The 22,973-nt window shown below is 59.3% G+C and overlaps 1 protein-coding gene across 7 annotated transcripts; it reads left to right on the top strand.

Annotated features, from left to right (window-relative positions):
• Positions 1–4,899: 4,899 nt before the first annotated feature.
• ADORA2A (adenosine A2a receptor) lies at positions 4,900–22,499 on the top strand. 7 transcript variants are annotated; one of them, XM_019710345.3, is made up of 3 exons: positions 4,900–5,138; positions 13,848–14,423; positions 20,757–22,499. In XM_019710345.3, the coding sequence occupies exons 2-3, from the start codon at positions 14,092–14,094 to the stop codon at positions 21,661–21,663; spliced, it is 1,239 nt and encodes a 412-aa protein (XP_019565904.2). In that variant the 5' UTR covers positions 4,900–5,138; positions 13,848–14,091; the 3' UTR covers positions 21,664–22,499. The 7 variants fall into 7 exon arrangements, with proteins under 7 accessions (XP_019565904.2, XP_074177503.1, XP_019565911.2 ...); XM_074321402.2 differs by having other exon boundaries at positions 4,900–5,155; XM_019710352.3 differs by lacking the exon at positions 4,900–5,138 and adding an exon at positions 5,216–5,439.
• The last annotated feature ends 474 nt before the right edge of the window (positions 22,500–22,973 follow it).

Here is a 22,973-nt window from a genome sequence, read left to right as displayed (position 1 = left end):
CATTTGCTGTAGTATATGGAGGTCGTTCTGCTGTGCTCAGCGAGAGGCCGCTGAGATGGGCATGTCCCTGTGTGCAGTGGACACAGATCGAAGCAGCAGAAGGGGTGACCTCCCCTGGGCAGTGGGGGCAGCCCTGACTGTCTTAGCTGCTGCTCCTCAGTTGTGTGGGTGCCTTTCTCCTGCCTGGTGAGCCAGCTGTCTCAGGAGCACACCGTGAGGGGGTCCTTTTGTAGTGTGACTTCCTGAGCCCAGAACCTGAGGGGCCCGTTAGAGGAATTCCTCTGCCCAGCTGGGCCTCGGGCGACAGGACACCTGGCTCCCAGAGGTGCCAGCCCAAGGGCTTTGCTTCCTTCAACTGGCACTTGCTTTTCCTGTCCCAGGGCAGCACCTGTGGGAAGGGAATTGTGTCCACTTTGACTTAGGGAAGATTCTAGGGCCTTTTGGGGGCTGCAGTTTTGATGAATGGAAGCAGGAAAACAGGTTCCTCAGGGAGGGGAGAATCCAGAAAGGATCCCACATCCCTTCAGCCATGGCCTCTCGTGGCTGTGGTCCTGGGCGTATGTTGGTGCACACAGTGGCCAGCTCTCTGCTGCCATCTTCTCAAGGCCGCACTTCCATAGCCTTGGGTTGGCCTGGGTTCTGTTTGACCTTGTCTCTCCAGTGGAGAACAGGGACAGACAGGGGTCTTGTGCTTGAAGCACCACGTTCTGAGTCAGGTGGGTGAAGGGTGGATTCCAGTTGGCCCCAGGTTGCTGGGAAAGCTCTGGCCCGAACTCCAATCCCAGCGGGTCAGGACTTTGCTGGGGCCCAGCTGTGCAGGAGGCAGGGTGGGGTTCAGGAGGACAGGCCTCCACGCTTCCTGGGCAGAGCCCTGCCTGCTGAGCACCTGGGGGAGCAGGCCCAGAGCTGGATGTCCCCGTAAGAATGGGTCAGGGGTGGAGAGTGATGGGGCACAGCCTGTTATCCGTGCCACCCAACCCGTGCCAGGCCCTGAGCAGAAAAGAGTCCAGGAGCTCCTGGAGGATGTCTCCAGCATCGAGGGTGAGCCTGAGTTCTGTGGAGGGGTCTGCAGTCCTAGATGGCAGAACCGGAAGGGCTGGGGAAGAGCACGGGATGGGCATATCACCAGCACCCATCGAGTAGGAAGCAGGTTGCTCCAAGCAGGGGTCAGGACACCCCGGGCCGTCACACCCACCCTCCTCCAGGTCTGCCACCAGCACTTGTTTCAGGTTGGGGCTGTTCTCACCGCTGCAATATGGTGACTCCAAGAGGGACCCCCTGCTGGACCCTGCTACCAGACACCCGCTCTCTGTAAAGTGGGTAGAGTGGGGCTTGGGTGGAGGTAATGCAGGGAGACTGGGGAAAGGTGGGCCGTTTGATGTTCTGGGCTGTCGGCTTAGGGCCATTCTTAGGATAGTAAATGTCAAGCCCTAACATGCACAGGGCTGTCCCTGCCCACCGTATAGGCCAGGACGAGGCCCCACGCCCGTCTGGGCCTCAGTTTCCACATCTCCACAGATGCACCCAGATCAGTTCAGAAGCACAGGTTTGCTAGTGGGGTTGCTGTTTGATCCACAGAGGCAAACATGGGCTGAAGCATCTTCCAGGGGGGCTGGGATAGAGGATGGGGTTGCTCCTGAGGCTGAGTGGCTGGGGAGCTTCCTCAGGCATGATTTTGCCTTCTCAGGCCTGCCTTAGTTTGAGCATAAACTGGAGCCCTGTGAGGTTCCCCCACTTCCTCAATTCCAGAGCCCCAGGAAGTGTACAGTGCCCCTCCCCTTTGGAGGAGAAGTAGGTGAGTACCTTAGGGTGGCCTGATTGGTTCCCAAGGATGTGGCCCCACTGGTGCTTTGTCCTGGGTCTGGCACTTCTTTCTCCCTGATGTGGCCCAGCTGGGCCCACAGCAAACAATCAGGCCAGAGGCCACCCAGGTGCATCCTGGACAGGAACAAAGAGCCAGTGGGGTGGGAAGGGGGTGGGGAGTCTGAGAACGGAATTCTGGAGCAGGAGAGCCCAGCTGGCCCCACTGCCTGGCCTGAGGAGCCTGGGCCTGGACGGAAGGAAGGGCGGGTGTCCACAGCCTTCAAAGCCTGGCCTGGGGCTGGGCAGGGAAACCAAGGCCCAGAGGTAGAAGATGGGGCCTGTCAAGGGCATCCCTGTGCCCACCAAGGTGCCAGCAGACCTGTGCCCCCACCCTCAGAGCTCCCTCGGGCCCAGTTGCAGCCCCTTGCACAGGGGTCTCCAACCTCTCAAGGCTCAGGAGGGCACAGGGCTGGTGAAAGCACAGCAAGGCCAAAACCAGGAAGTGGTTTTGAAGGAAGGTGGGCTCCTTCAGTCCCCCACTTAAGGCTCCTGGTGCCAGGGCACAGGCCTCCTGGCAGATGTGTGGCAGCAGAGTGTCCCCTAGGAGGTCCTGGAGGAGATGACGTGGGCCAACCATGAGCATGGCCACGCCACAGAGGAGGCAGTTTGTGAGCAGCCCTCCCATATGCCTGCTTCCTGTCATCACTGAACTGGAGGGTCCCCAGCATATGATGTCTCTGGGCAATGGCTACACTGGAGACCTGGACAAAGGCACATGACAGATGACACAGGACCATTGGAGCAGCTCCCTTCACTAACAGAATCTGCTGTAGGGGAAGGCTGGGGACCTGCCTTTACCTCCTGGTCTGGGGAACTGGCTCTGGGGCTGAAGCTGAGCCAGGCCCTGCCTGACCACCCCTGGCTTGAGGACACAGCTACCCCAGGCCTGAGGTACCCACACTGAGGTGTGGGGGGATGCCCACTGCGCTCTAGGGCTGACCTCTGAGGGCTTTGGCACTTTGGCCCTGAGGGCCAGCTGTAGAAATGGAGCCTTCGGTCCCTGGGCATGGGGCATGGCTGGTGTGGAACAGATGTGGCCTGGCCACACGTGGGGAGGTCTGGTCAGGAAGGGCGCTGGACCCCAGAATGGAAATGTCAGGGAAGAGAATCATTGGGGCCCACACTGGGGACTAGGGGACAAACGAGTGACCCCTTCAATTGGCTGAATGTTCGTCTCTGCCCCGTGAATTCCTGTAGTCCAGTCCCTTCTGCGCCTCACGTGACTCTCAAGATAAGCTGTGTCTTGCATATTGAGTAAGGACTTGAATGAATATGGATCCAACTGGTGTGGGCAGGAGGGTTTTGTACCCTCCTGTAGGAGTTTACCCTGTGCAATGGGACTGTGGGGAGGGTCCACTGGCTAGGTGGTGCCCCCAGCTGGGAATTCATGGTGTGACTCTGGCTCAGCACAGGATGTGGCAGGGCAGAAACAAGACGGTCCCATTTTCCAGGTGAGGCAAGGACCATGGGAAAGCCACAGCAACCAGGGCAGCTCCAGCCAGCAGTTCCAGAGGTAGTGTCCCCACCTGGTGGGGGAGCTCCTTGCTCCCTGATGGGGGCAAGCAAGCGCCTGGGAGGATGGGGGTGGGCTCCTTCAGTCCCCTGTTCCCCCTGAATGGAGTGGTGTGGGGAGGATGACATAGGCGGCTGGAACTCCACAACGGCCTGGACTGGGGAGGAGTGGGGGCAAGGTTGGCACAGGGCCAGGTTGGCGGTTGGAAAGCCATCTCAGACAGGGCTATGTTCCCAATTTGAATGTTGTCAAGCATGCCTAACCCCAGGAGGTCTTGAGTTTCCCTCCAGTTGTGTCAGAGTCCCAACCCCTCCCTGCTTGCCCTCCTCTGCAACCCTTGGCCTTGGGGGGCCCCACTGGATATTGGGGGGGGGGGCAGGGGAGCCAAGCTGGCAGAATGGAGACAGGAGCCCAGGCGTTGGCCCTGGGAATGTCCCCGGGAGGCTGCTGGGCGATCAAGGCTGACTCAGGGCAAGTGATGGGCACAGTGGAGGGCTCTGACTCGGACGTGCTGGCCAAGTACCTGTGCTCCCACTTCCTCCTTGCCTGCTCCTCCAGGCCTGGCAGTGCGATAGACGTCGTGCTCCTGCCCTGGCCTCAACCCTGGGTCCCGCCTGGCCCTACGCAAGCCCCTCTGCCCTGGGCCTCTCACCGAAACCCTGCTGGCCCCAGGAGGTTCAAGTATGCAAGGGTTCCCAAGGCTGTTTGCTGAGGCTCATCCTGTGCACAGAACTAAGATGGTTACTCCGAGTCTGCCCAGATGTGAGGGTGGGAGGCGGGTCCCCTTGTGTGGCTGGGCTGGGGCCGGATGTGAGGTCATTCCCAATTTGAAGACTCCAGGACACGGGCCTGGTGTGTAGGGGGAAGATGATCCCTGGCCCAAGGGTCTGAGTTTCCAGGTTAGTCTATGGTGCTGCAAGTGACTCCCCCACCTTTCACTCAGAGAAGTGGGGGAGGGGGACAGGGCCTGATCTGGTAGGAGAGGCTGTAAGAACAGGAGGGGCCCTTGCCCAGAGTCTGGGCTGGAAAGGGCAGAGAGGTCATTAGAAATTGGGGCCAGCTTCTCAGAAATATCCTTTGAGCTGAGAGGCCACCCCATCACCACCACCCGAAAGCAAGATTCAGGGAGTGAGGGCAAGGCTGGGGACCAGACAGGGTGAGTGCCTGAGGACCCTGAGTTGTGATAAAGACGCTGAGGAGTCATAGAAGGATTTTCAGAGGAGTGGGCACTGGGCACTTCCTGAGCCACAGCTGGACATTGGGAGGGGATGATACAGGGGCAATCAACCAAGCCCAGCTCCTACGATAAGGGACAGCAGAACTTCAGGAGGATCAAAGCGGCAGGGGCATCCTTGCGGGGGGGGGGGGGGGGGGGGAAGGGGCGGGCTTTCCTGGAGATGAGGGAGTGAAGGCCCAGGCCCTCGTGGACTTGACCGTGCGGGAAACGCCCCTCTCAGGGCCCTCCAGGCCGGAGAATCGTCGAAGGGGCTGGAGGAGGTGGCGGAACCAACGAAACCTGGGAGAGCAAGCTGGTGCCCAGGTCCTACTGGGGGTATCTCCGGGCTTTCAGGCCGGCTCCGCCAGTCCCCCGCGGCCTCCCCGGGCGCACTCAGGGCCTCGTTTTCCCCGCGCTGCGGGGCGGGGCGGGGACAGAGTGAGTCTCGGAGCAGCCTGCAGGGGGCGCCCATGAGCAGCGCGGCTGGAGCCGGAGCCGGAGCCGGAGCAGCAGCCGAGACAGCGGGAGCCGGCGCGCGAGCGGCAGGTCAGCGGGGGTCCCGGGTACGCTGTCCAAGGGTCGTGGGCGGGCGGCGTGGAGCCGTCGGGGCTGCGGGACCAGGGACGAAGGGGCGGGCCGCCCGGGTCCCCTTCCGCTCAGGGTACCCGTCGCTCCGACCCTCTTTGCCCGCCGCCTGAGAGCGAGTTCACAGGGCCGGGGTCCGAGCTTTGCCTGAAGGCGGCGACTGGAATGGCGAGTGCGGGGCGGCTCAGGCGCGGTCGCACATCCCAAGCGCAGTCTGGGCCCGCGTGCGGACCCTCGAGGCCGCCCCAAACTAGCCCGGAAGGTGCGCAAGGGTCGGCGGGGAGGGGAAGGGGCGCGAGAGCGCGGCGGCCCCGCGGCGGGGGTTGGGAGGCAGGAGTCCGGACCCGCAGGTGACGGGCGGGGACCGTCTGTCAGCCCGTCTGGGTGCCACGGGCCTGCCCCTTGGCCCTCGGGGAACCTTCCGGGCGCTCCCGGCTGGGGCTGGGCTGGGGGCGCAGAGGCGCGGCCTGAGGGCGGGTAGGTTCCGGGACCCGGAGACTAGAAGGGGCTTCGGTAGGTGGCGCAGCCCGGGGTGGGGCCGGTATGAAGGAAGCACGGTGACCACACGCTCAGCATCCCGCACGCCCGGGGAGCGGCGAGAAAGGGGAGTTGGGGACAGACGGCCGAGCGCGGGCGCATCTCACGGACAGTGGTGGCGGGAACCGGACTTAGGGGACCCAGGAGAGGACGGGCGCGGGTGGGTGCGCGCCCCGGACTGGTCCTGGCCGGCTTCCGCGCTGCCCCGAGCGGAGGTAGGAATGGCGGGAATGGTGGCAGCCCTCGAGGGATTTGGCTCAGGACCGCCCAGGGATCAAGGAGGGGGCTGTCCGCCGCGGAGCAAACATCGCTGCGTACCTGCACGGCCACACCGCTTTAGACTTTAATTCCCCTGATTGTACAATAGGAGTTTGGGGCTCTACGGAGGCTGGGGGTAGGTGGAGAAGCAAGCCTGAGGGCGGGTCTCCCCATCCCTCTTTCCCCAGGACTGGAGTCAGTGGCTGGTTCTTGGGGGAGGGTTAGGCTGCCTACCCCCAGTAGCCAGCTCTCCCTCCCCATCACAGGCAGCATCCAGGCCTGTTTCCACCCACAGGGCTTTGTGCTCCCCTCAGGCCTGGAGTTCAGGGCTGCCCTCCGCTTGGCCTCTGCTTTCCAGCAGCTCTGCGCCCTCCGAAAGATTCTCCATGTCACCTCCATGCCCAGCCAGAGCTGCCCCTCATTGTCCCGGCCCTGGGGACCATGATAGGGATCTCTGGGGAGCACAGTGGGCCAGGGAGTATGTGGTGGGTTCAGGAGCTCCTCACTGAGGCTTGTCCACTAGCAGTGGTGTCAACACCTTGCTCTGCCCTTGCCCTCTGTGGTCTCCCTGGCTTTCCCGGGTCTTAATATCCCTTGGGCCACTTCCCCTCCGTCCCCATCGCCTCATGCAGATCACTTTCTGGGCTAAGCCGGCTTCCCTGTCCACAGCTTCAGGGAGGCTGAGGGCAGCCTCAGTCGCTGGCAGGAGACAGGCTTTGGGCCAGGCTGATCCTGGGAGACTCCAGGGACTTGCACGTTGCCTCCCTCGTGTTGGCCTGTGCAGTGCGGGTCGCAGACCATCCCCTGGTCCTGCGCCCTAGGAGCCCACAGGCTAAGAGCTCAATGGCTGGCTTCAAGGACAACCCGATGGAATGGAGATTCCAAACCTGGCTTCTGGTCTTGACTCCCTCTCTGGGTGGCCTTGGGCAAGTCACTGTCCCTGGAATCCATCTTCTCATCTGCAACACAACCATGATTCAAACAACGCTTACAGTACAGAGTTGTGGTGGAGAGTAAATGAGAGATGGGCATTGGCTGTGGGCAGTGGAGGGGGCTGTTAGCCTTGTGGGGCCTGGGGACACCACAAGGACCACTGTCAGCAGAGGGACATGTGGACTGCAGTGGGATTGGGAGCAAGCACTTGGCTTCAGGACATTACACCCTGAAAATTCAGGGCCTTTGGGTGGCCCTGGGCAGTGCATGCCTGTGTAGGACCACAGCCCCCGGTGGCTCTCTGCAGTGATCTGAAATCCCACAGTAGCTGTTGGTACCATCTAACCTGCTTAATTCCTGAGCCCCTTTACCCTGGATGAACTGGAAGTGCCATCCCAACCATCTTATGGCGTCTGTTTTGTCCGCCGCAACTCAGACTGGGTGCTGGATGATATACACACGTGAGAGCCTTGAGAAGGATGGCCAGACAGACAGCAAAGGCGGACGGCAAAGGCGTGAAGGATGGGCAAGGAAGGGGTTTTGGTGGGTGTGTGTCAGGAGATGCTGAGGAGACCCCAGGAATCAGGCGCTGAGTTGGCAAAAGGGATGAGTCCCAACCCCCAGGGAAGGGATCTGGGTCCAGGGAAGCACGGCCACAGAAGGAGGGGTTGCCCGTGGTCTGGAGGTTGGAGGGAGCAGTGGGGTGTGGTGCCTGGGGGTGGGACCCTGGAGGTCTGAGCTGGGCCCAGATGAGGGAAGGGAAGTGGGGAGTGGGCAGCAGCTCAGAGCTGGGGTGTAGAGAGGATCCCTCCAGGGGGGCCTGGGAGCTCTGGGTGGGGGAGGGGGCAGTTTAGTGGCAGAGGCCCCCAGCCCAGCCCACAGAATCATGAAAGGGGCCCCTGTGGCGTAGAAGCCATGAGATTGTTCCTGGGACAGGAGGGTCTGGATGGAGGGGAAGAACAGTTGCCCCTCACTCCAACCCAGGGCCGGGGGTCACCCAGGAAAAGCAGGATGCTCCAGCTTTGTAGGACCCCCCACAGGCCTTCTGGGACATGCTTTTGAGCCTCGACTAGGCTGCAATCTTTGCTTAGAATCTCTCCCTCTCCCCCTCACTTCCCTGTCCTCTAAGTCCAGCCCAAATGGCCCCTCCTCTGAGAAGCCTTCCAGATTCCTCTGGGCCCACACCCCGTTCTGTAGGACGGTCCTGTTTCAGAAGTTGCTGGGCAGTGACTGGCACCATCTTTCTGGGGCCCCCACCTTTGCCGCTGCTGCTGCTCCAGTCAGCTCAGCTGTCACCTGGGGGAAAGGCGGCCACAGTGCGCCATGGAGAGGTGGGCTGCACCCCTCTGGTGCCTCCTTTGATGTCTGGGCTGGTGGTCTCTGCCCAGAGGCCCCGAGGGCTGGTATCTGTCTGCCCATCTGTCATAGGGGCATTCGCCTCTGGCCCCTCAGTGGCCCCTACAAAGTGTGAGACGGTGCAAGGAGCCACTGAGTGGGCCGAGGAGCAGTGGGGGAGCCACACAGCACCGGCCCAGCCCATAGGCACTGCTCCAGTTGGTCTGGCTAACCTCCCGCTCTCTGCCTTCAGCCCACAGGGCCACATCATTGCACCTTCGTCCCAGGGCCCCCAGGAGTGGTCCGCCTCCCTCCTGTCCTCGGTGCACCTGCCCTCTGGGGAGCCCCTATGGGTAGCCTCTGCCCGCATCCCACCCCAGGCCCACTAGAGTCTGTTCTCAAGGCCATTTAGTAGCACCACCACCCCCGCCAGGTCCTCTCTTCAGGCATCACAGTGTGTCATCCTACCATTAATTAGAGGGTTCATTTGAGGGAGGTGTGGGTGCAGAGCGCTCCCCGCAGTCTGCTAGACACATGTGAGGAACCTCCGCACAGAGGGTCTCAGGGAGTGGGGGATGGACCAGGCTCCTTCCTCCACAGCGTGGGCACCTAGCACCTTCCAAGGTGTTGAGTGGCACCTGGGAGGGGGTGTTAGGTAAGGTGGCCAGTGAAGGGTTGAGTGGCCACCTCAGGCTAGGATGGGGAGGTCCTGCAGCCTCTCTGGCATCTGGCCTGGACACGCGGGGATAGGAGGAGATTCTGGGCCCCCAGCAGGGAGAAGGGAGCTGGTGGGCCCTGCAGCCCAGGGGGCTTGTGAAGTGAGGCTGCTCTGGGGGCTGGGCTCCGTGAAAGGAGCTGGCTCTCCACCCTGTTCCTGCCCACATCCTGCCCCCAGGGACTGAGAGCAGCAGCCACACCCCCGAGGGGCAGTGGGGGAGGGGCACCACTGGGTGCCTGCCTGGGCACTGTGGGCCCAGCTTGCACCAAGTTCCTGAAGTTGGAGGCAGGTGCTGGCAGCCCTGCAGGGAGGGGAGGGAGGGAGGGAGGTTACCAGGTTACGAGGTGGCAGTGGTGGTGGTTGCTCACCTCTAGGCAGCACCAGAAGACAAGAGGGGCTTGGTGGGTCCTGGGGTTCTGGGAGGCTCGTGCCCAGACCTGGGCCACACGAAGGTCAGTCATGGCAGAGCCAGCAGAAGGCTGTGGTTGGGAGCAGGAGCTGAGCTGCCTGTCTGGCTATTTCTTCTTGCTTATTGCCCTGTCCCCTCCGACTGAGTTAGTGCTTCTCAATCTCTCAGCTATCTCCTCATAGACTTTGGCTCTCTGTGCAGTTTCTGGGAGAATTCCTCAGTGCGGTCTTCAGAGCCCTAGTTGAAAGCCCAAAGCTCTCATGTCAATTGTGTTTTCTATGTCAATCCCTCTATTTTTCATTTCCGGGGTTTTGTATTATTTTTGTTCATACTTGTTCTTGTTTCGTTTCTGCCTTTCAGTTCGTAAGTTCTCATTCTTGTTTATGGGTGCTGTTCCTTTCTTTATCTCTTTGAAGAGCCTAAATGTCTTTGAAAACCACTGTTGGATGATTCTGCTACCTTCTTGTCTTCTGGAATGAATGAATCTCCACATTTTGGGTGCTGTGGCTTATCTTTCTAAGCCTGAATTTTACTCCTGCACTTTGAAATTGTGGTTTGCAGGCTCATCTTAAGTGAGCGCTGAGGTCCTGGAGGTGGGGAGTGACCTTTACACTCGGGTAACAGCTGGCTCTCAGGACCGTCTCGAGGGGACACATCCCTCTTCAGGGTCCCCTGCAATCGGCTCACGGCCCAGCTGGGGTCAGGCTCAGCGGCAGGTAGCCCAGTGGTCCAGCAGCTGGGGTGCTGCCTGGCGTGGAGTAGGCATTTGGGAAGCATTTGCTGTGAGAAAGTAGTGGAGGATTCTCTGGCCAGGATTCTGGAGCCCAGGAATGGGCCTAGTGTGGCTGGGACAGGTCTGAGTCCCTATCCGGGGCGCAGTACGTTGCCCTTAGCCCCACCCAAGAGCAGGTGTGCAGAGTCCTGCCTGGAAGCTGGCGGGGACCTCCGTCCAGCAGGCTCTGGGGCATCCAGGCGCCATGTGGGCATGTGTGCAGAAAGTCCCGCTAGCCTGACATACAAAGAGCCAGAAGTGGGCCAGGAAATATGTGGGTTGTGATTAAATGGAGTTTTAATTAAAGCGGCCAGTCCAGTGGGGGTGAGGAAGAAGGAGGGAAGAAGCGGCATTTGGAGTCTGACTGTTGGGAGTCCTACGTGGTTGTCCTTTCAAGGCGAATGCACGTTTCCCAGCATGTGTCTCTAGTTTGTATGGGACAGCTTCTGACCTCTGCCCTGTCCCCAGCAAGGGACAATCACAAGGAAATATTACATGATTACTATTTAATTTCCCCTCCTGGCTAGCAACAGAAGACTGGAAGATTAATTAGATGGACAGCCAACACAGAAGATTAGGAAATTGCCAGATCCTGGCCCCACCCCCAACCCCCTCCCCATGGGCCTGCGGACCTTCCTGTCGCTCTTGGAGGCCTCTGAAGGGAGGAAAGCAGAGAGGGACCAGGAGGCCCCAGGAAATCTTCCCGCTGCTGTTTTCCATGGGCATTTCCCCCAGCTGAATTCTATCCTTTTATGCTCACGGTGAGGCTGGAAGAGGTCATTTTATGCTCACGGTAAGACTGGAAGAGGGCCTTAGCTTCCTCGTCTGTAAAGTGGGGTTCATAGGGGCAGTGAGAACACAGATGACCCCCAACGCCCCCATCGGGCTGCATAAGCAATTTACGAGGGTCTGGAGTACAGTCCTTGTGTCCAGGCAGGTAGCCCCTGGGACAGCGCAAGGTTTGGTGGCCCGATGGTGGCTGGAGACCGGAGGCCTAAGCTCTTAGAGCTGACTGTGCATTGATTCCCAGTTCCTGTGAGTGACACATTAGTACCATTGAAACTGGCCATAATGGGAGCATTTACACCACACAAGTCTGGCAAGGGCCTTAAGTCATAGAACCCCCCCCCCCCAGCCCCCAAGGCCAATGTGACGCCCTAAGGCTGGGAAGCTCCTAACCTTCCCGCAGGTTCCCAGCCTCCTCCCTGCCCGTCCCGTCCCGCAGTGCCTCAGGCTCCACTGATGTGCTTCCTCTGCGCTGGGCGATTCTGGTCCTGTGGGGCCAGGCCGCCCTCACCCCAGGATGTGCTGGCAGAGCTGGAAGAGCCCACCGGAATGCTGTAGGGAGGGCTGAGGGAGAGCAGGACATGCGAAGAGCAGCCTTTTAGAACCCGGCTGGCAGAGCCGTCAGGTGTGACTTCAGTTCCTTGCAGGGTTGACTTGGGCCGCAGGATGTTGCATCCAGTGAGACTTGGGGGTGAGGAGGGGGCATCCCAGGCCTGGTGGGCAGCAGTAAGGCAGTTACACATCAGTCGGGAAGGGTGTTGGTACCAGGTACTGGTCAACATGGGAGCTGGGCAGAAGGTGGTGGGCAGCCCTGAGGCCTGGGAGTATGCAGGCAGGTACTGGGGCTGCTGAGAGCCTCCCCGTGCAGAGGGCGGGGTGAGGCCCGTCAAAGGCCCTTCCGCACAAGGCGTCCCGGCTCATGTGCTGATGGTGTGACCCTATCAGCAGGGTTCTGGGCAGTGTGGCTGGGCAGCCTGGCCTCAGCTCCACAGAAATGTGGGGCGTATTGGGATCGTTGATGGCCCACCTCGTCTGCCCCTTAGCAGGGCCCTCTGACTCTGCACAATGGCCCGGGGCTTATTGGCTGGGCTAGAGGAATTGGTGGAGGTTGTTATACTTCTCAACACAGATTCCCCTGGAGGTTGAAGCTGGGGTCAGAAGGACTGCAGGCGGCTATGAGGCGTTAGGAGGGTGGTGGGAGCCTCCCTGGGGCTGGCTGGGCTGGCTGGTCTGATGAGACATTGGCCTGCTGCAGCTACTACTGGGCCCGGGAGGCCCCAGGTGGGAGGCAGGCCTGGGCCTGTCACTTCCCTCCCGCGGAACGAGGATGACAGGCTAGATCCACAGCCTCGGCAGTTGGGGGAACCCTGGTGAATGCTGCTCTGAGCTGTAGGTTGGGAGCACCAGGGGACACTGTGTAGCCAGGGATGGCACCAGCAAACTTGGTCTGGCCCACCTCTGCCAGTGATTCGCTTTGGGAGCAGCTGCTGGCAAGTGTCCGGTGTATAGCGGGAGCTCGGTGGGACCTGCTCATCCCCTTGATTGCGGGCCCCTGACAGTCCTGGAGAAGCCCCAAGCTGTGGGAAGCCCTTGGTTTCTCAGGGGCTTAGCCTTCTCTCCTGCTTCCTGGTGTTGGGTGCTGCACTCCGAGCCTCCTCGTGGGAGTGGCTGCACATGGGAGTTAGAAGGACACTTGGGGCTCATCTATTGCAGCCATCCATCACCTCCAGGACAGGGCAGGCGGAGGTCGGCAGCCCCACTCCATCCCTCATTTCCTAGAGGAGAGAGGGAGGATGCAACCCCCAGATCCCACATGCTAAAAGGCAGCTTTGGGCTTGTCCCTGGGCAGGTGGCAGCCGCTGCACATGCACACCGGGGGCCCCCATGAGGGCTCAGGGCTGGAGGAGGGGGTGAATTTGACATGGGGGGACACGATGAGCACATGTGAGTGCGATAGGTGGGGGCAGAGGCAGTGAGGAGAGGCCCCGGAATTGGCAAGGGCATGGAGACCATCTCACAAGCTTAAGGGGGGAACAGGGATTTGGGCTGGGGAGGTCATGACCCCAGCTTCTGTTTCTGAGGGAGTTCTATAATTTCTTACATTTCTGCGGCGTTTTGACTTTGTGGAAGCACTTCCAAATCTGTGTATTAACTTCTCATAGAATCACGGCTGAGCTGAAATGGCCTCCAGAGGCTATGTGGGGTCCAACCTCCTCACTGTAGCAGTGGGGAAACTGAGGCCCAGAAAGGAAAAACCTTCTTGTCCACAGCCCCAGCAAGTCCTGGCTGAGCGCCCCGCTTTCTGCCTGACACCAAACTGAACTAAGTCTGTCCTAGCGTCAGGCAGGCAGAGCAGCAGGTTGGGGAGCAGGTGTGGGAGGCAGGAGGTTTCTGCTCCACCCAGATGTGCCGTCAGCTGGCAGGGGCTGCGTAAGGGCAGAGGCCCTTTGTGCCCGCTCTGCTGCCCTGTGCAGCACCACCGGTGAGGCAAGAGGGCTTCCCTGCTGGCAGTGGGAGACAGGACCCAACGGCCCCCCAGATCTTCCCCATGGGCGCTCTCAGGGTCGTTGAGCCTGCTCCTGACCTTTAGGGAGGTGCTGGTAGTTCCCAGAGAAAGCTCTCAAGGGATGGAGCTGACTGAGGCTCATTGAAAGAGAAGGTGGGTGGGCCCGGGACAGCCTGAGGGTGAGGGGGCCTTCTCGGGAGGGCTGTGGGGGTGGCAGTGAGCTCAGGGACCAGGAGACTGGCAGAGCTGCCACAGACAGCTTGAGAAGCTGAGCATGGAGGACTAACATGCGCGACTTAGCTTTGAAAGATTCCCGGCTGCCCTAGAAAGAAACAGGCTGAGGGCTGTTCCCGGGAATCTTCAGCTGTGCCAGCTCCATAGTGGTCCAGCTCCTCACGAGGCTTCTCCTTTGGCAGGTGCCCCGGGAACTTGAAGCTGAGCTGAGCCAAGATGCCGCCAGAGCCCCTGGAGGGGGCTTGCTTCCTGGAGACTCCGAGGCAGCTGTGAAAAAGCCCTGGGGGAGTCCCCCTCCACCAGCTGGGACGCTCTTGGCTCCTGTGAGGAAGGGGCTCAGGGGCCTGGGCAGGGCCAGCTGCGCTGCAGCTATGGACCGTGAGCTGGCCCGGCCCGCGTCCTCGCCGACTCCGTCTGTCTGCGGTCATGCCCAGCATGGGCTCCTCCGTGTACATCGTGGTGGAGCTGGCTATCGCCGTGCTGGCCGTCCTGGGCAACGTGCTGGTATGCTGGGCTGTGTGGCTGAACAGCAACCTGCAGAACGTCACCAACTACTTTGTGGTGTCGCTGGCAGCTGCCGACATCGCGGTGGGGGTCCTCGCCATCCCCTTCGCCATCACCATCAGCATAGGGTTCTGTGCCGCCTGCCACAGCTGCCTCTTCTTCGCCTGCTTCGTCCTGGTCCTCACGCAGAGCTCCATCTTCAGCCTCCTGGCTATCGCCATTGACCGCTACATCGCCATCCGCATCCCGCTCCGGTGAGCTGCGCGCCGGGCCGGCCGGGCGGTGGGCTGCCCCGCCTTCCCTTCCCTGGCACACCTCGTGCTGGGTTCACATCTGTGCAAAGGTTGCCTGTGCCAGTGTCTGGTCTGTGCCCGTGATCAGGGTAACCTGGGGTCAGGGTGAACCCAGGGTCAGGGTTTGGTCTGTGGTGTCTGTGTTGAGGTGACAGGACCATGGAGCCCAATCTGGGGCTGCCCAGGGCGTGGCCGGCAATCCTACCAGCCTAGCCGATCCCCGTGGGCACAGGCTCCCTGGCCCTTCCCAGACTCCCCCAGGCTACATGGTGGAGGCTGGCATACGCTGACAGATGCGTGTGGCCCAGGCCTGGGCAGTGTATCTGGGTCATTCTTCACACAGCGCGATGCTGGGGAGGGGCGGGGCCCATGGGAAACCACAGGACCTCAGAGCGAGAAGTCCGCCCTCCCTCCTCCTCTGCGCAGGCCTCGCAGTTTGCACATTAGGAAAATGTCCCAGAGAGGGCAAGTGACTTGGCCAAATGCCACAGTGAGTCATTTGAACCTATATGCAAATTGTGTGCTCCTTAGGTCACTGAGCGCTCATGGTCTTGGAGACGCCCTGTGCACTGGGGGCGAGGAGGGCGGGCTGGTAGAGGGGGTTTTCATGGTGAATCTTTTGTGAAATGACTTCAGCCACTTATTGTGTAAGTGAAGACTTTCTCTGAGGCTGAGTTTATTTAGTGTGGCCTCCACCTACTTGGCCATAGATGAGGCTTGGAAGTGTCCCTCCCACGGGGGACCCTGGGGCCTCCTGCCCCACCTCCTGGCCCCTCCATCCCAGAGCTGGGTTCCACAGCTTGGGTGGCTGCAGGCTCTGAGGGAGGTCTCAAAGGACCCTGTACCCCATCCCTTGTGGGAAACTCTCCCAAACAGGTGGAGCGCCTACCTACAGAGCAGGCCCCAGCAGCCCCACGCAGGGCTGAGGGTGCCCCAGCCCGGAGGAGGAGAGGCTAATGAGTAAATGGAAATTTAGAGTGTCAAACCCAAGGGGGCCCTTAGAGGTCACTTCCTCTCATCTTCTGAATGGAAAAATGAGGCCCAGAGAAGGGAGACAGCCCTCAGGGCCACACAGCGAGTTGGTAGCACAGCTGGGGTGTGGCCTGCCACCCACAGACTTCAGTCTTTGTGGAGAGCTGAGTCACAGGGTGGCCCTTGTGTCCCAGAATCTGCACCAGGTCACCATTCCTGTCACCAGTGCTCCAAGAGGGAAGCAGGCACCCTTGTCATGCCCCCCAAATGAAGACAGGCCCCCGGGCCCCATGTGGCCCTATAGGACACTCTGTGTCTCAGGAGAGCCCAGGGCCCTTGTCCAGATAGAAGACCAGCCTAAGTGGGCAGAGCGGAGCCCAGCGTCCAGGCTCGTCAAGGGACGGCTCAGTATACGGAAGCCTGTCTGTGGGCTCCCAGGTGGACTGGACAGCAAGGGATGGGCGTCCGATTCAGGGGCTGGGCCAGCCCTGGTCTGAACGTTCAGTGGGGAAGCAGAGGCCTCACTTTCACTTTCTTCCCTGATGCAAAGGGCACCAGCGTTCTAGGGAGAGATCAAGGTTGCTGGTCTCAATCGAAAGGGGCTCGGCTTCTTTTTCTCGTTTCTGTTTCCTGAGAGTCAAAAGAATGACTCCCTGATGTTGGAGGATGGGACATGCTATGTGACCCTGGAAAGTGAACTGTCCTTCTCTGGGCCCATTTCCTCATCTATCAGAGGGGACAGGCCTCTCTGAGCTCAGAAAGGTGTTGTGAGGGTCCAATGAGTGGACGGCAGTGACAAGGCCCTGAGAAGGGTGGGGGGTGGGGTGGGATGGGAGGTAAGGGGGTGGGGGTTGGGATGTGGGGGAGGGGATACAGCTCTTTCCAGAGCTGCTGGAGAGTCAGAGCTGAGCCCCTGTGTGGAGCCATCGACCTCCCCCTGTCCCCCGACTCCCATGGTCTCTTGGAACAGCACCCACATAGTTCCACCCAGACCTTGGCCGTTTGAGCTCTGCTTGATAATCAGGCTTTGGAAAACTCAGCCTGGGTTTCTCGGATCCGAGCTGATGGGGAGTGGGGTGCTGTGCAGTGTCCGCCTCGGGCAGAGAGCGTCACAGTTGCCAGAGGAAGTTAGCGCAATAGCATCTCCTTTGATCCTCACGCAGGCATTGTGGCTGGCGGATGTTGTGACCCTCCTGTTACTCACTGGAAGGCCAGAGCCGGAGAAGGAAAAGTGTCTCCCGACACGGGGGACACCAGGGCCCTTCACGCTGTTCCAGGCTCCCTTGGGTCCCTCCACCTTCCTATTCCTCCAGGGCCCTGGGCGGGCAGGAGCTCGGGAGGGGGAGTGCATGAAGGTGTCCTTGTGGGGGCTACTGAGGGCGAGCTGGGCATGAGGGGGAGCTAGATGGAGGCACAGGAAAACTCAGAGCTCTGGGCAGCTCTGGAGCCACTGCCTGGCCGGGCTGCCGCCCCTGCCAGCTGGGAACATGGCCGCCTCTGGTTCCGGTTCCCACTCCATGCAGTAGATCCATTTGGCGGCTCTGAGATCTAGCCTCTGACCCCTGCCCTGGACGCCTAGCCCCAGGCCTGCACCACTCACCTTTTTTTTTTTTTTTTTTTAAATAATTCAGTTTCAGAAAAATCTATATGTTCCTTCTCAAGTGTAGGGACCCTGGTGGGCTAGAGCAGGGCCTACTCAGGAAGTTGGTGAGAAAGAAGCCTGGCCAGAGGCAGAGATGGGAGCCCAGAGGACTGAACGGCCGGGGCGAGACACAAAGGTTTACTTCGCCCCAACGGGAACTTTCGCACCCGTTGTCTCCTGTCTCTCACATGCGCCCCTGGTGAGCCCTCTCTCTCCGTGGGAAACAGGCCGTGCCACAGCAGTTGGTGCAAAGGTCTGAAGTTGTAGATGGTGAATCATCCCATGGGGATAAGACCTAAGTGCCCTGGCTTCTAAGGAGAGAGGGTTCCCTGGAGTAGGTGTCACTGATGGGTCTTGCAGGATGGGTGTGGGGAGAGGCAGGTGCAGGAAGGGGGCCAACCCTGGGCAAAGGCCCCAGGAAGGGATGAGCGTGTGGGCTCTGGGCCAGGGAGAGGGAATGGAGACAGAAGAACAGGCAGTCAAGTGCAAGGCCAGCTCAGACCTGCCAGTGCCTAGGATGGAGTTTGAGCTTCACCCGGGGATCAGTGGCTCGTTTGGACAATAGGGAAGCCCCCCTTCTCCTCAGTGTAGGGCAAATGCACGTGAAGCTCCATCTGGAATTGTAGGGGTTTTCTTGGATCATGGGGTAAGCCCGAAATGTGGGAGCCCCCAGGCAGTGGGCAGCCTGTGAGCTGGAGGACGCAGGGAGGCAGAACCCTCCAAGTGTGGGCAGTGGCTCTGCCACCGGCTTCCTACCGTGTTTCCCCGAAAATAAGACCTAACTGGAAAATAAGCCCTAGCATGGTTTTTCCGGATGACCACCCCTGAACATCAGCCCTCATGCGTCTTTTGGAGGAAAAATTAATATAAGACTCGGTCTTATTTTCAGGGAAACACGGTGTGACACCTTTGGGCTCCCCAAAACATGCTGGATGGCCATGTCACCCCTTCCACAAGACGGTCTACATCTGGGGCCCAGGAGGCCAAGATGTGACTGCTTAAGTCACAGACGCAGCCCAGGGTATGGTGATGGGCCAGGCTGTGGCTCAGCCGTTGTTCCATTTGGGCCCTAATGCTGTTCCAGCTTCCTGGCATCCTGGGTCCAGGCCTTAAGCCTAAGGGCTTTCTTTTGAATAACAAGATTAATCTGTTTGGGTTTTTTTAGAAATAAATAATACTCACACATACTAAAATTTCAAAAGGGTATATGGTGAAAAATACTCCCTCTTGCGCCCTGCCCCACCTACATTTCCCTTCCTAGAAGGCAGTGCTGGGAATCCTTCCAGAGACGGGCTTTGCACACATAGGCAAGTGCTATTAATGTATGTTTGTTTCTGTCCCCACAAGGGGCTTTCTTTTCACAATGCAGTGACAGGCTACATCTTGAGAGCGGGACACACAAGGGATGTTCAGACCATGTCCCCAGAAGCCAGGCCCTGGATCCCCACCACTTGCTCATTCAGTGAATATTAAGCCCTTCTCTCCCCCGGCAGCTCCACTTCTGTCATTGGCTAGGAATGTGGGCGAGAAGGTTGCTGCTGGAGAACACTTTGAAAATCCCCAAAGCAGGTGGCCTCCAGGGTCCTCTACACCATCCCTGAAACTGTTTACTTCTGCTTGATTGCCTCAAATGACAGGAAGTTCATTCCATTTCTCCTGTGACCAGCTCAGCCGAGAAGCTCTTACTTACTCTGAGCCACAATCTGCCTCCCTGCCTGTAATTTCCACCCACTGATTCTACATTCTGCCCCATGGACCAGTGCTCACAGGCCCCGGCTTCTTAGTCCCGTTTTACAAATGAGAAAACTGAGGCTTAGAGAAGCAGAGGGACAGGAACGTACTCGTGCTAGAACCCAGGGAGGGATATGCTTTTCTCAGGAAAATATTAACATCAATACAGCCTCTAGTCAATGAGAGGACAATAAATTAGTATTTGCAGAATACTAAAAACAGTGCCTGACACAGCAAGAGCTATATAAGTATTAAATGCCAGAAAAATCAAAATAAAAATAAGGCGGTGGCTGCGCATTTGAGGCTGCAGAGTAGGAGACCAGGGCAGTGCCAGCTCTTGGTAGAATGGGCAGGTCCGTCTGCAGCCCTGTTGCTGCCCAGACCTATTGCAGGCACCAAGCCCCCACCGAGCGAGGCCGTGGAGCTCCTGGGAATGGCCCTGCCTGGCATTCAGAATTGACATCGTTTCAGAACTGACAAACTTACCTTGGCCTGAGTTGCCTCTGGGCTCCTGGAACTCCCACGGCAAGTCCATTCCTGCCCTTGGGCCTCAGTTTCCCCATCTATAAAATGAGGGGTTTAGGCTAGATAAGAGGCCACCAGGTTTCTGTTGCTGTTGGTTTTTTTCTTAATTTGAATCAGTTGAGAAAATTTAAACCATGGGAGATTTTACCCAGAAATTCAGCTCCCTACCCCCTCCTGAGACCTGGCAGCACGGGGCACACATTTGGCATGGCAGCGAGGGGCCGAGCGCTGTCAGCTGCCTCCTGCACACAGAGCAGGTGCCCCACCAGCCTGCCTCACACGTTTGTTACCTGTAGGCCCCTGTGTTTGCCACCCAGGAACTAGATCGTTTCTGTGGATGCTTCCATTCCAATTCTGGAATTAGGTAAAGCACCTTTTCCTTGGCACCTATTGTGTCCCTGTCTCCATGCTGACGATGCAGAGATGGATGCAGGAAAGCCCTGCCCCCTAGGCCCCAGCCTCGAGGACCCAGATGGGCTAGGGATTCGTGGCACTCTTCAAGGAGCTATCTAGCCTGAACTTGAAGGATGGGGAGGGTTTCCCAGGTTGAGGGGAGGGCAGTCTGCTGTCGCCAGAATCAGAACCATTAAACAGAAGGTCATCCCTCAGAGATAACTGAGGTCGCCTTCCTCAATCAGGGAGAGGATTTTTTTGGTTCTTTTAATAAAATATGCCACCTTTTCTTTGGGCCTGGGGTCAGCTTCCTGGCCGGCAGATCAGGCCACTTCCCGAGTCTGGGGCTGAGTCTGGCTCTCTGGAGTGCTGAGGGCTTTCAGGCAGATGACGTTTCCTCTCTGGATCCCACTACCTCATGCAGCTCTTTCCTCCTGAATGTTCAGACTTCTACAGAAATGTGAAAACATGCTGATCTCATCTCTCTCCAGAGGGCTGTGGGCGAATTTAGAGGAAAGAGAGGCTATCCCATCGGGCCTGGGACCTCCACCCCTCCTTTACCCCGCTGTGGCACCTCTCCGTGGGGGCTTCTTTAGCCTCTAAGTCAAGTGGGGAAGGAAGATCACAGAGTATAAGAGAATCGCCAACAGGTCTGATCTGGTTCTGCCCTCAGCCAATGAATCTCCCCTCCCGACCTGTTCCCACTCTACAGGGGACGCTGTTCCAGCATCAACTGAAATCAACATGGAGGTGATAACTTGTCCCAGCCCCCAAAATCACTTATTAATTCCCTCAAGCCAAACTAATTAAGCCCCAGGACTACTTGTAATACTAGTCAGTAATGATCTGAACGTCTGAGCAGTGATTTCCCTTTCCAGGGTGCCTGCTCTCCAAGGCAAGGCTTGTCCCTCCACCGAACAGAAGAGGAGACGACCGAGCTTAGGAGGCAGGAAGGAGTGGCTGGGTCGCTGGCCCTTGGCCCTGCCCAGCCCTGGTTTCTCAGGCCTCTGACGCTGCTCTTCTCCCCCCAGGTACAATGGCTTGGTGACGGGCGCGAGGGCCAAGGGCATCATCGCCGTCTGCTGGGTGCTGTCCTTTGCCATCGGCCTGACGCCCATGCTGGGCTGGAACAACTGTGGTCAGCCGAAGGAGGCCAGAAACCACTCGCAGGCCTGCGGGGAGGGCCAGGTGGCCTGTCTCTTTGAGGATGTGGTCCCCATGAATTACATGGTGTACTACAACTTCTTTGCTTGCGTCCTGGTGCCCCTCCTGCTCATGCTGGCCGTCTACCTGCGCATCTTCCTGGCGGCCCGGCGGCAGCTGAAGCAGATGGAGAGCCATCCTGTGCCCGGGGAGCGGGCTCGATCCACGTTGCAGAAGGAGGTGCACGCGGCCAAGTCGCTGGCCATCATCGTGGGGCTCTTCGCCCTCTGCTGGCTGCCCCTGCACATCATCAACTGCTTCACTTTCTTCTGTCCCGACTGCACCCACGCCCCCCTCTGGCTCATGTACCTGGCCATCGTCCTCTCGCACTCCAACTCTGTGGTGAACCCCTTCATCTATGCCTATCGCATCCGCGAGTTCCGCCAGACCTTCCGCAAGATCATTCACAGCCACATCCTGAGGCAGCGGGAGCCCTTCAAGGCAGGTGGCACCAGTGCCCGGGCCTTGGCAGCTCACAGCAGCGACGGGGAGCAGATCAGCCTCCGCCTGAACGGCCACCCTCCTGGGACGTGGTCCAATGGCAGCGCCCCCCATCCCAAGCGGCGGCCCAATGGCTATGCCCTGGGCCTGGTGAGCGGAGGGCCTGCCTGCGAGTCCCATGGGGACACAGGCCTCCAGGACGTGGAGCTCCTCAGCCATGAGCTCAGGGGAGCGTGCTCAGAGTCCCCTGGCCTTGAGGGCCCTCTGGCCCAGGATGGAGCAGGGGTGTCCTGAGGAGCTACTGAGTCTGCCCCTTCCTAAGGGAAGGAAATCTTTCTCTCTGGTTGGCGGAACCAGTCAGGTTGGGAGAAGAGAGTGTGCTGGGAGACCCTTCTCATGGCTGGTTCCCGCTTTGGACTAAGCCCTGGCTGGCACAGCATGAGGCCCAGCAGGAAGGGTTTGGAGTCCGAGGAAGCGGACGTTTCATGCTGGGAGGCCACCAGGCCGGGGCCACCGCACCAGGGCATCTGGCTGCACAGGGCCCAGTCCTCCTCCGGGACCATCTAGAAGTGCCACCTTGTCCCCACAGGGCAGCTGTGGCAGAGCAGGCTGCTGGCCCTGAGGCTAAGGGGTAGCTCCCACAGGCTGCCCACCACACACATACCACCCTCCCCAGACTTGCCGAGGGGTTGGGAGCTGCTATGCCCGGAGGTGGCATTTAACTATATTTTCCAGGAGAAAATGTAAGTGTGAGGATATGCTTCTTATTTTATTATTGCCCCTCCCTGGCGGCAGGGTCTGTTGTCAGTCCTCTGCTCAGCTGGCACCAGGAGTCGGCCCAGGGAGTTGCAGGCAGCCCTCTCCCACTGCTGTGAGCTGCCATGTACTTCTTACCCCTTCAGTCCCAGGGCCATCTCGGGCGACAAAGCTGGGCTTGAGGACGCAGAGTTAGCACAGAACAGTGCCAGAGGGTGGGCTCAGGGGAGGAGGTCGGGGCTGGCCGGCCATGAGGTAAGTCTGGGTAGCTCAGAGCTGCCCAGGTGGAGGCCCTGTCTAACTGCCTTTCCTTCTGAAGGGAATGTTTTTTTCTGAGATAAAATAAAAATGAGCCATGTTGTGTTTTAAGCTTGTCCAATGAGAATGGTGTCTGAGTTCCTTTCCCTCCTCAGCCAGGCCTGGCACACATATGTATAGGTGTGTGTTGCATGTGTGAGAGAGTGTGAGCGTATGTGCAGACAGACAGACACCCCGCCTGCCCAGGAGGGCTTCCCCAGGCTCCCGTCCTCCGAGGGGACAGGCTGCCTGGTTGCACCAGAATCCAAATACCCACGCACAGCCCCCGAGACCTGTGTCCATGTGAAATTAGACACAGGGGCTGTGGGAGGAGGGGGCTCTCCCCTCGGAGGCCGCTGACCCCTCCAGCCCTAGGCGTTCCCTCAGTGTGGGGTCCAGGCTCCTCCCTCCGTTACCTTCCTACTGTCCTTTAAGGGGGATCTATTTGCCGGGTACCTTCTCAGAGCTGTGCTGTGCCCCACCCTCCCCACTGCCCTGTGGCACCCCTCCGCTGAGAGGCCGCAGAGGGATCTGGAAAGAGATGGGGCTGG

Source organism: Rhinolophus sinicus, chromosome 9 (assembly GCF_057876585.1).
Source record: "Rhinolophus sinicus isolate RSI-liver-muscle chromosome 9, RSI-T2T, whole genome shotgun sequence".
NCBI lineage: Eukaryota > Metazoa > Chordata > Mammalia > Chiroptera > Rhinolophidae > Rhinolophus > Rhinolophus sinicus.
The sequence above is the reverse complement of the archived record's forward strand: the minus strand, read 5'-3'. Positions and strand labels throughout refer to the sequence as shown.

Coding starts and splice junctions, on each gene's coding strand:
- ADORA2A (XM_019710345.3), top strand. CDS start 14,092: ATGCCCAGCATGGGCTCCTCCGTGTACATCGTGGTGGAGCTGGCTATC. Junction 14,424..20,756: donor GCCATCCGCATCCCGCTCCG/GTGAGCTGCGCG, acceptor TTCTCCCCCCAG/GTACAATGGCTTGGTGACGG.